The 11,390-nt window shown below is 44.5% G+C and overlaps 1 protein-coding gene, 1 long non-coding RNA gene and 1 other non-coding gene across 8 annotated transcripts; 1 reads left to right on the top strand and 2 right to left on the bottom strand.

Moving 5' to 3' along the window:
- Positions 1-2,326: 2,326 nt before the first annotated feature.
- Positions 2,327-7,297, bottom strand: Srsf5 (serine and arginine rich splicing factor 5). 6 transcript variants are annotated; one of them, XM_059279275.1, is made up of 8 exons: positions 7,012-7,294; positions 6,101-6,245; positions 5,462-5,532; positions 5,251-5,349; positions 4,994-5,063; positions 3,704-3,777; positions 3,227-3,337; positions 2,327-3,116 (listed from the first exon to the last, which is right to left on the bottom strand). In XM_059279275.1, the coding sequence occupies exons 2-8, from the start codon at positions 6,224-6,226 to the stop codon at positions 2,855-2,857; spliced, it is 813 nt and encodes a 270-aa protein (XP_059135258.1). In that variant the 5' UTR covers positions 6,227-6,245; positions 7,012-7,294; the 3' UTR covers positions 2,327-2,854. The 6 variants fall into 6 exon arrangements, with proteins under 6 accessions (XP_059135258.1, XP_059135262.1, XP_059135260.1 ...); XM_059279279.1 differs by having other exon boundaries at positions 2,327-3,113; XM_059279277.1 differs by having other exon boundaries at positions 7,137-7,294.
- Positions 6,633-7,283, top strand: LOC131924064 (uncharacterized). The gene is made up of 2 exons (XR_009382776.1): positions 6,633-6,820; positions 7,035-7,283. It is a non-coding gene; the product is annotated as an uncharacterized LOC131924064 (long non-coding RNA).
- Positions 7,298-10,440: 3,143 nt separating the features above from the next.
- Positions 10,441-10,512, bottom strand: LOC131924794 (small nucleolar RNA SNORD57). Its single transcript, XR_009383055.1, has one exon. It is a non-coding gene; the product is annotated as a small nucleolar RNA SNORD57 (small nucleolar RNA).
- Positions 10,513-11,390: the final 878 nt, after the last annotated feature.

The raw sequence follows: 11,390 nt of genomic DNA, 5'->3' as shown, positions 1-11,390 counted from the left end.
ACCTTCGTATTTCCTCTATACCTAAACATTTTGCACTTTTTATTCAGATGCCCAAAAACACTGAAAGATGAACAAACTACCCAATGCATACAGTCGAACATGGTTAGCTACTTTTTTTAAATATGTATTTTTATTTTTTTAAGGATTTATTTATTATGTATAGTGTTCTGTCTGCACATATCCCTGCAGGCCAGAAGAGGGCGCCAGATCTCACTACAGATGGTTGTGAGCCACCATGTGGTTGCTGGGAATTGAACTCAGGACCTTTCCAAAGTAAGCAGTGCTCTTAACCTCTAAGCCACCTCTCCAGCCCGACTACGTTTTTATTTACTAGTGATCAAGTACAACTGAGGCCATATTAAGGCACCTGTTTGGCAAAGTGGCAATACTAACAAGTATTCCCAAGACCAGAACAAGACCGACTATTTTGGTTCATCTTTACCATGTTTTTATTAAATTTTTAAAAAAAAAAAAGCATGGTAGCATACCCTTTGAAGCACATGCTCACATGCCTGCTAAAGCAGCGGGTGGTTTGCCTCAGGTTTGAGGTCAGCCTGAGCTACACAGTACCTAGCAAGCCCAAGTTTTCAACTAAAAAAAAAAAAAGTTTAGGTATGTTAGGGCAGTCTAACACCAGCAATTTGGGGGAGGGCATAAACGAATGACAAATTGAGGCCATTAGCTACACAGTAAGTTGAAAGCCAGCCTAGGATATAAGCCAGTATCAACTCACCACAAAATACCATTTCTTAATTTGGAGGTTCATCTGTTCAATGACTTCTCTAACATCCAGCTACCACTGTGCAAGATGTGATTAACTAATGTAAAAATCTAGCATTCAGGGAAGGCTGAACTGGGACTTCAAACTATCCTTAGAAGTAGATGAGGCCGGGGCGGTAGTGGCGCACGCCTTTAATCCCAGCACTCGGGAGGCAGAGCCAGGCAGATCTCTGAGTTCGAGGCCAACCTGGGCTACAGTGAGTTCCAGGAAAGGCGCATAAGCTACACAGAGAAACCGTCTCGAAAAACCAAAAATAAAAATAAAAATAAAAAATAAGTAGATGAAAGGAAACAACTACTCGTCTTGAGACTTCTAAGTCTGTGTGGCACACAAATTTTAAGTACAGTACTCAAGAGTCAGTGGCAGGTGCATCTGAGTTAGGCCAGCACATAGCAAGCCCCAAACCAGCCAGGCCCAGACACAGTGCCTAACTTCTCAAATCTCAAGTCTTAGCGTTCACTTCACCCTGATGCAGTTCTTAGGAAAGAGAAGGCTAGATTCTGTCAGTGTTCTGGCAACAGTTCCCTAAGTAAACAAGCACACCACTAGTCCTAGATCTAGCCTGTTTTAAGATCAGCTGTCTCATTCTCTTACTGGAACTAGCAAGTAACCAGCCTTCCTAACAAGGCTTATCTTTTCCCAAACCTAGTCCCAAATGCCTGCCCTCACTCCCAAACTCGCACTTTGCGGAAGCAAACAAGCTCATTTTTTCTACTTCTATTCCATATGGCAGGAGTGAGTATGCTCGTCTAGTCCTGAGGTATCAATAGATCTAGAAATGCTGGATCCTAAGAGTTGACCCCTTAACTTGTCCTTTGAAAAGCCCCTAAATTTCCTAAGTGGTTTTTGAGGATTCACTCAACATCAAGCACTCAGGTTCTGCTGTCAAATACTTACCAAGCTAGCACCTGGCAACTAGGCTTTCATCAAGAAGAAAAACTCACTTACAGGGCAGCTCTCACTCTCACAGGGATAGACCTAAATGACTACCTATTAAAACTGGGCTAGAGAATGGGTGGCTAATTCCAGTAATTGGAAACAGAGGCTAGCCTGATCTACAAAAAGCGAGTTCCGGGACAGCCAGGGCTACACAGAGTAAGTAACCTGTCTCAAAAATCTAATACATGCATATAGTTTTATCTCTCAGAACTAAGCCCAGCACATGAAAATCCCTTAAAGCTCAATCACTGAGAAATTACACTATGATCAACTATCCCAACTGTGTGTTACATCTGTCAAGAAGTCAAGACAACATCTGCACTGGATCTTAGTGTTTATCAAAGCACTGCCCTTTCTGCACTTAGGATAAGTAACCTGATGGCAATACAAGTCAGGTGGCAATAGGAAAGCATGGAAGAACAGAAATAAGGTTAACTGCCATTCAACTTAGCCCCTCTTTCACTAGCTTTAAACAGCAAAATAAACTCGCAAGCCCATACCACACTACTTCAGGGTTTTACATGTATAGTTTTAACTTAGGATACACCGAATGGAATAGAACAATAAATCATACAGGACTTCTTGAGAGAAAAAGACCAAAAGCGGTTGTATAATACTTGATATATTTTATTATCAATAACAAACAGCTGCTTTAACGTCTGTCTACAGCTGCTAATGGGTGAGAAGACACCCTGACCCTAACAAGGAAAACTCATATTAAGCCTTTATATACAAGCAAATTAGAGCTCTTTTAAAGTGTCCAAAGCTATTAGTTTAATTGAGTAATTAAACTAATCAAGTTAACATATCTGAACAATGAACTAAAATGTTCAAAAATTTTTCTAGTACAAAAAATTAAATGCTTTAGTTATAAAAGAGCTCTGTCAATATACACAAACTATATACTTCAGACAGTCACAAAAGTGTGAGCAGAAGGCTTATCAAAAGACATTTAATACAATTAGTTTTCAACATCCCCTTGGTGGTCCACATCTACAAAGAAATCCAGCCCAACCCCCTCCAAACCCACCCCCACAGAAAAGCACATACTTACCAGAATTTTTAGCAAGTATGGTTTGGGAATTTGTTTTGTTTTTTTTTAAAAAAAGGCCCCCAGGGCAAGTTATTTACAGTTTAATTGCCACTGTCAACTGATCTGGACCTGGACCGAGATCGGGACCTCTGGCGATCCACAGATGCTGGAGACTTAGATCTACTTGAAGAACCACGTTTCTGGCTCTTCTCAGGCACAGGAGATCTACTACCAGAACGGGACTTGCTCCGGCTCCTGCTCCTGCTCCTTGAGCGGCTGTAAGACTTGCTTCTACGGGAACGAGATCGGCTCCGGGACCTAGAGGAACTCCTGGTCCGAGATCGTGACCTGCTTCTTGACCTGCTAAGAAAAATGGGGAGGAAACAAAGAAGACAAGACAATCAACCTGTATGATAAAGCTCTAAATGTCAGTTAAGTAAAACTTTTGGTTTAAAAATATTAATAAAGAATACCTGTGCCTTTTGCTTCCTTCAATTAATTTTATTTTCCTCCCGTTAATTTCCTTTCCAGAAAGCTTTTCAATAGCATTCTTTAAGTCACCATAAGAGGCAAACTCAACTACCCTAAAATGGGAGAGAAAAAAATTCCTTTACAGCCTATGTAAACAACAGCCTTGTAGACACAGATCAAGACAACCAGAGTCCATTCCCTGCTTGCCCATTACTGCTGATAACACTGCACAGCTCGGCTCTGAGGCAGGCAGACAACTGTTTCTGGGGTGTCTTCCCATGTATTGTCAAATGTGCAGCAGTATGCCAAGTCCCTACTAAATGGCAGTATCAACAATCCCTTGTGATAAAACCTGTCCCCCAAAACTGCCAAATGCAAAACTACCACAATCAAGCATGTACATGCATATTTTGGATCTTAGCAATGCCACAATGAAATTGCCAAAGTAAGCAAAAGGCTCAACTCCAGTGCATACTCACCCTTCATTTAGTTTAGGCCGATGTGCATCCGCAAAGGTTACTTCCCCAGCTTGTCTCATGAAATCTTTGAGATCCTTAACACAAGACAATTGTGTTAAGGAGAGAAGGGGCAAAGTGACAGACAAACAACCACATGGTATAAAAACAAGACTACTGAAAGAGAAGTTGTTAGATAAAGTACAAACATGGCATATACCACACTTGTATTCTATCAGAGTTCAAAAATTATGCCAGGGCACGAAATAAGCAAATAGCATATTGCTTTTAAGCAAAATGCTAGAGGAAAATTCCAATTTTTAACATTATAGTATTAGTTTAACTGAGCTCAATACAAAAGGGGGAAAAAACAAACAAAAAAAACAAAACAAACAACAAAAAAAACAAAAAGGAACAGTACATGTTTTAAAGACTAAAGTAGTTTTATATTTAAAAAAAAAAAAAAACATTTACAAGACACCAGTTATTTTGTGCCCCATATGTCATTAAAAAAATTTACTTTACCTTTATTAACATTTCCCTAGGCTAGTCAAGCAGCAAACCATTAAGCGGTCGGAGAAACCTTCATGACATAGGCCCGACTGGCTCTTCGCCACCCACTTGAAGGATACTACCCAATCGATGGAAGCCTTTAATCGCACAGCCCTCCCTATTAGCAGACTACTGGCGATGCAGACATGTTTTACTCTTGTGCAGTTACCAAGGACCACTTTACTGCGATCAGGATTCCAACGACCAACTAATTGCGTATCTTTCAACTCTTTCGACCAGGACCTCTTATTCGGAAGCGTTACAGGAAGACAGCTCTCAACTTAGGGATCAGATCACGTTATCAACGTTCTGGGATCGCTGCAACCCGGCACTTCAAGTAAGTGCACCGATTACGTCTAGACCGGCAAACACAGATCTAGAGGTGGCCAACTGATCACTGTAGGAGCTGACTGGCAAAGTCAACCAGGCCCAACCAAGAGTGACCAAGACAACGATTAGGATAACCCACAGGCACTCCTCGTCATAAGGCCAACGACACAGATAGGCTGGCAAATAAAGGGTTTAATATTTGGTTAAAATTGATTTTTAAAAACATTGAAAAAAATAACCTCAAAACAATTACATTTGATCACTAATATTAAAATCTGAAACATCCCCCAGTTACATTTAATTAAAGTATAAAAGTATAGTTCAATTAAATCATTAATTTAAGATAAAAGTTTTAATATTAATAAAACATTAACTACCCATTAACATTTTAAATGCCACATTAAAATAACTCAAAACTGTATTTCAACAAACCTGCCAGCTGACTCTTGAGGATAAATTCTCAACTATAAGTCGATTTTCTGTTCTTACAGGTGGAGCATTTCTGAGGAAGAAAATAAGCAGTGTCAGATGCTATGGACCATGAAGCATTTTACTGCCGAGTTGAAGCAACCAGTGATTCAAGCACCTCTATCACGTGTCTGGGTTCTCAGTATGTGAACTAACATGTCTCAGAATATGCTGCTAATGGTTCCTATCCTAAACACCAGAGGCCATTGCCCACCACATACCGTCTATCATTTCGTGGTCTTCGACTACTAAAACGGTCAGAGTATCGTCCTCTTCCTCGCCCACCTCGAGACCGAGCACGAGCATGTTCAATTGTAACTCTATGACGAGATGTAAAATGCCAATTACATGCTTACACCACACACGTAAACACTCCACAGTCAGTTTGCTCTATTATCCTGGATAAACTACCTGTAAAATGACCATACCTACCTTTCACTGCAAAGTTCTTTTCCATCAAGCTCATAAACAGCATCATCTGCATCCCTTGGGTCCTCAAATTCCTAAAATTGACATTACAGTAAAGAGCTTTTGGACATGCATTCTACACAGCATTAAAATCATGAAAAGTGTTAAATGAAATATACCTTAAACTCAAATACATATAAACCTAACCAAGGGGTGACTGGGAATGGGTTCCAGCCAGCCATTACTTTTAATCCTTTCTTAATAGAGCTCACTGACTCAAGGCTGCATTTTTCTGGAAAAAATTTACACATGAACTCAATCAGCTTAAAATCATCGCTCATCACAAATGATGCTCTACCTGCTTTGTGTGTGTGTGTGTGTGTGTGTGTGTGTGTGTGTGTGTGTGTGTGTAGTTTTTCGAGACAAGGTTTCCCTGTGTGTAGTTTTGGAGCCTGTCCTGGATCTCCTTCTGTAGCCCAGGCTGGCCTCGGAACTCCAGAGATCCTCCCAGTGCTGGAATTAAAGGTGTGCACCTCCACCACCACCACAACCTGGGTCTACCTATTTTTTTCGGTGTTTTGTTTTGTTTTTCCCGAGGCAGGGTTTCTCTGGGTAGCCCTGGCTATCCTCAACCCACTTCTTGACAGGGTTCGAAATACTTACCACAAACCCAAAACCTCTTTTCAGATCAATATCTCTGATCCGTCCATAACCCTTGAAGAACCTTTCCACGTCTTTCTCCCTCGCTGCTGGGTTTAGTCTCCCGATGAACACTCGACAGCCACTCATGACGCCCGGCTAGTGTTTCCTGTTTACGACAGTCAATCAATGGAGACAAGATCAATGAACCGCACAGGGCAGCGACTAGTCAAGCAGGCGAAGACATACAGAGCCTAAAAACGTCTACCAACTACGATAACCACAGTGCCGGGCCCCCTCACTGCCAAAACTCAAATCGAAACTCAACTCTTCAAACGACCCTCTCTCGTTCCCAGGTTCCACACCACGGCCGACCGCAACGCCCGGTGGCCGCCTTGCCAGACTGCGCAGGCGCGCTCCGTGCCCGGCTCCCGGGCCCCCTCCCATCTGCCGCAGTTAGGAAAGGCCGAGAACTGCGGGCGAAGCCCGGCCCCGCCCTCCGCCGGGCCTCGTCCAATAGCAGCCGGCCGCGCGCGCCGCGTCGCGGCCTCCCCCGAGCGTCACAAGCCGGAATCTCGCGACGCCACAGCCGAGCTTGCGCAGTCGGCCACGGGCGCGTTCGCTGCACAAAATGGCGGCGGCCGAGTCTGCGGCGGGGGAGGAGCAGCGAGCCGGCCCAACTCAGGTCCCCCAGTCCCGGGCGAGCCCCCCGGGGTCCTGATCGCCGCGCCTGCCGGCCAGGAGGTAACCCCTGACGGCCCCGGGCAAGGCCGGCTCCCGGCGGACGGGGCCGGATAAGAGCACCGGAGGGCGGCGGGGAGGAGCGCGCCGCTTCCCCCTCCACACGCCGTCCCTTCCCCCCCCCTCCACGCCCGCCCTTCCGCCTTGTGTCCCCCTCAAGCAACACCAAAAGGGAGACGTGCCCCAGCGCCCACCTCAATCAACTTGCGCTCTCTAGACGCCGTCCTCCGCAAAGAGCGAAGCCCCGGCCACTCGCGACCCGAGCGGCCATGAAGAAGCCTCGATCCGAGAAGCCTTGCCCTCAAAGCGAGCCACTCACCTACCGGACACGGTCTTTGGCGGCTGAGACCCGGGGAGGTCCGTAGTCTGCGACGGAGCTGTCCTGCCTCCCTACAGACCCCGACCTCAACTCTCGTCTACGTCTCGCCACAACTGACGCACTTAGCAGCTCGGGCGTTGCACAAAATGGAAGGAACGCGCCGACGTCACTTCCAGGGCGGGTCCAGACGCTCGGGGGCCGCCCGGTTGGAGCCGAGAACGGAAGTTTCCGCCGAGCCGGAAGTCCCAAGGGGGGGCGGGGTTTCCTTTCGAGGACCCCACCCCCCGCCCCCCGAGACGACTCTGGCGGGTGGTCTGTGGGTGGGACGGGGGTCGATGGTTGGCAACGTTCGCTCGGTCATACGTCTTTGGATACAAAAAGATGTATCCAAAGCTTTTCCTAGCTACCTCGAAGGTGTACCGGGTTAAAAGAAACCCAGGCTTTACAAAAAACCCGGTTTGTAATTGTATACACTTTTGAAAAATCCATTTACGCCGGGCAGTGGTGGCGCACGCCTTTAATCCCAGTACTCAGGAAGCAGAGGCAGGCGGATCTCTGTGAGATCGAGGCCAGCCTGGGCTACAGAGCGAGATCCAGGACAGGCTCCAAAAGCTACACAGAGAAACCCTGTCTCGAAAAAAAAAATTTTTTTTTCATTTACACACTGTCTCATTAAGCAGCCCTGGCTAACCGTGAACTCAACTGAGGTCCACCGGTCCCCGCCCTCTCAGTGTGCTAGAATTAGAGTTCTGACCTACCAGACCTGCAAATTGTTCTTAGCAAGAGTGTTCCTTGAGGCTCAAGTGAATTCCCCTTTGAGTGCTGGGGCTTTTGTTTGGCTAAGTCTAAAGAGCGGAATTGTTTTCTGTTAATGGAGGGATTTTACACGATGAAATAGTGAAATTGAGACTGTGGGTAGAAACGCTCCTATAATGAAGTCATAGTGCCCCTCTTGGACTCGGCTTGCTGGAAAAAAATTTCAAGTTGTTCTTCAACCCAAAATGACCGTTGTCCAGTCTTTCTGTTCAGGTTTCTGTGAGGTAACACGTAAAACGTCAACAGTTATTCAGAAACGGAGAATGTGTTTCCAGAGTGAAGCCCTCCACATCCTAACTCCATCTGCCTTCCCCACCCCAGTGAGGTCGGGAGGTCTAGAAACTTGGGCAGTAAAAGACAATTGTAGTGAAAAGGCTACTTTTCTTTAGTGTTTTTATCTGTAACCCAAAGCATCATCTCAATTTTAAGATGCACCTAGAACAGGGTCACAGATTGTCAGCTAGGGTTACAAGGAGATGATTAGTAACTCAGGAAGCAGAAGAGCAACCCCAGCTCTGACCTCAGGAGCACTGGGGACCTTGATTCATTCCCATGGGATAAGCTTGTCTATTCAGTTATCGATGCAAATAAAAACAGCGTCAGTGGGTCCATAAAAAACTTATAGTTACCTATGGTGTGAAGAGTTAAAGATGGATTTAAAACAAGGTACATATTAGTAAAATTTAAAAGCTTACTAGAGAGGGCTTAGTAGTGAAGAGGGATGCTGTGCAATCAGGATAGGAGTTCAAATCCCATCACCTGCTTGTCAGTCCAACATGGCAGCCTACCTGTAACCTCAGCATGCATCCATGAAGCAAGCTAGCTAGTTGGACTAGCAGAATCAACAAGTTCTGAGATCAAGTGAAAGACCTTGCCCATGTAAGATGGAGAGTGATTGAGAAAGATACATAAGCTTAACCTCTGCCCCACACACAAGCAAAAAGGCATACACCTGCATGTACAACACACACTAAAGAACATATGTGTATCATTCCAGAAATGCCTGGGAGAGGGGGACAACTATTTATAACCTGCATTTGTTGTTGTTGTTGTTTTTTATTTGTTTTTGTTTTTTATTCCCAAGACAGGGTTTCTCTGTGTAGTTTTGGAGCCTGTCCTGGAACTCACTCTGTAGACCAGGCTGGCCTCAAACTCACAGAGATCCACCTGCCTCTACCTCTGAATGCTAGAATTAAAGATGTGTGCCACTGCTGGGCATTGGTGGCGCACGCCTTTAATCCCAGCACTCAGGAGGCAGAGGCAGGCAGATCTTTGTGAGTTTGAGGCCAGCCTGGTCTACAGAGCGAGATCCAGGAAAGGTGCCAAAGCTACACAGAGAAACCCTGTCTTGGAAAAAAAAAATGTGTGTGCCACCACCACCCGGTATAGACCTGTGTTTGTATAAACATTTTTCTCCCCCAAGTCATTGTATAGGCGCCTGGCTGGGCACCCTTTCCAAAGACATTCAAGCAAATAACATATCTTTACTAGAGGAAAAAAGATGCAGAGATCACAGGTTAAGAGGAGGATTATTATCCACACATCACAGATCTGCTAGCCGCCTCCCTCTTCCCAGAAATCGGGTCACACACTCCTTGAAGCTGTAGGGAGTTGATAAGAAAGCTTACTGTAGCTAGGCATGGTGAATAAGCATGCTTTCAATCCCAACACTGGGGAGACAGGCAGGAGGTTCTTTGTGACTACATAATGAGTTCCTGCCAACAGCAGCACCAAAGAAGAGGAGGAAGAGGGGGGAAGAGAGAGAAAATGTGTTGATATGTGAAAATCACATTATTTCCAGGTGGTGCAAAGACTCAAACTCAGGGTCTCGCACATGCTAAACAACAGTTCTATCCTTAAATTACAACCCCAGTTCCTGGACATGGTGGAGTACGTCTTTGATCCCAGCATAAGGGAGGCAGAGACAGGTAGATCTCTTGAGTCCAAGACCAGCCTAGTCTATAAAGTCTCAGGACATCTAGGGCTACACAGAGAAACTCTATCTGAGGGAAAAACAAAAAAACAACCAAAAAAGCCTTATTGTGCTTGGGTGTAGTTCAGTAGTAGAGCATTTGCCTAGCATGTAAGAGGCCCCGGGATTCAGTCCTCCACACAGGAAAACAAAAAGATAAGAAACCCTGTCTCTAAAAACAAAACAATGTATTATTGCATTTGTACTGGGAAAAACATTAAGCACCCAGGAAAATCATAGGAAAATACAGCAAAATATAATCAGACATTAGTTTGGTGAGGATAGATTGGGATAAGATAAGATTAGGAGTGTTTTTTCAGTAATTTTCTCCCCTGAATTTTTTTTTTGGGGGGGGGGGTTTCGAGACAGGGTTTCTCTGTGTAGCTTTGCACCTTTCCTGGAACTCACTTGGTAGCCCAGGCTGGCCTCGAACTCACAGAGATCCGCCTGGCTCTGCCTCCCGAGTGCTGGGATTAAAGGCGTGTGCCACCACCACCCGGCTTTTCTAGTTTTGCTGGATCAGGCTCATTAAATCAGTTTTCTTGCCTCCATTTCTTAAGGTCAGGCTGAGACGGCTCATCACCTCCAATTTTCTTTTTATAATTGAAGTAAATATCTTTGAAAAGTAAAGATGGAATCAACTCTGAAAAGACAAGTTGGGTAGAGCATTCATGGAGCAGCTTAAAGAGTCTAATGTTTAGGGCTTCGTCAAATAATTTTCTGAAAAGGGCCAAACAGTAAATAGTTTCAGCTTTGTGGGCCACATGATCTCCGCTGCAATTACTCAGGCCTGCCATTGAACAGCGACAGCAGCCCCAAACAGTAAATAAATGAACAGGAGCCCCTGTGTTAGAAACAAATTTAACTTGTGGATACTGACTTTTAAATTTCATTGATTTTTCAGGACTGGGTTACTTTTTTGTTTGTTTATTTTTCTGAGACAAGGTTTCTCTGTGTAGCCCTAGCTGTCCCGGAATTCACTCTGTAGACCAGGCTGGCCTCGATCTCAGAGGTCTGCCTGTCTCTGCCTCCTGAGTGCTGGGATTAAAGGCATGTGCCACCACTGCCCCGTGATGCAATACACTGTTAATACATCTAAAAAGAAAAAAAAAAGATGTAATATTTTTAAATCTCTACTCCTAACTTTGAAAGGAGTAACATTACTAAGCATTTAATTTTTCTTCTATAAGCACAGTTCTGTTTTCAAGATATGTGCCATCCTTCTGCATATAATTTTGGTACCACAATGTTTTTGTAGAATTGTGTACATTTCCATTATTTCTGTTTCAATATATTCATGGTCATGTGCAGGCAAGTGTCTGCTGTTTTTCCACTTAACCTCACACTATTACATTCCTGAGGAAACTATTCATTCTGACCTGATAGTCTGTTTAATTTCTGTTTTGTTTTTTGTTTTTATGTGTTTTTGTTTGTTTGTTGTTTTTTACACTTTCCTACATATCACC

Source organism: Peromyscus eremicus, chromosome 14 (genome assembly GCF_949786415.1).
Source record: "Peromyscus eremicus chromosome 14, PerEre_H2_v1, whole genome shotgun sequence".
In the NCBI taxonomy this organism is placed as follows: domain Eukaryota; kingdom Metazoa; phylum Chordata; class Mammalia; order Rodentia; family Cricetidae; genus Peromyscus; species Peromyscus eremicus.
Note: the sequence above shows the minus strand (reverse complement) of the source record. Positions and strands in the feature narration are given on the sequence as shown.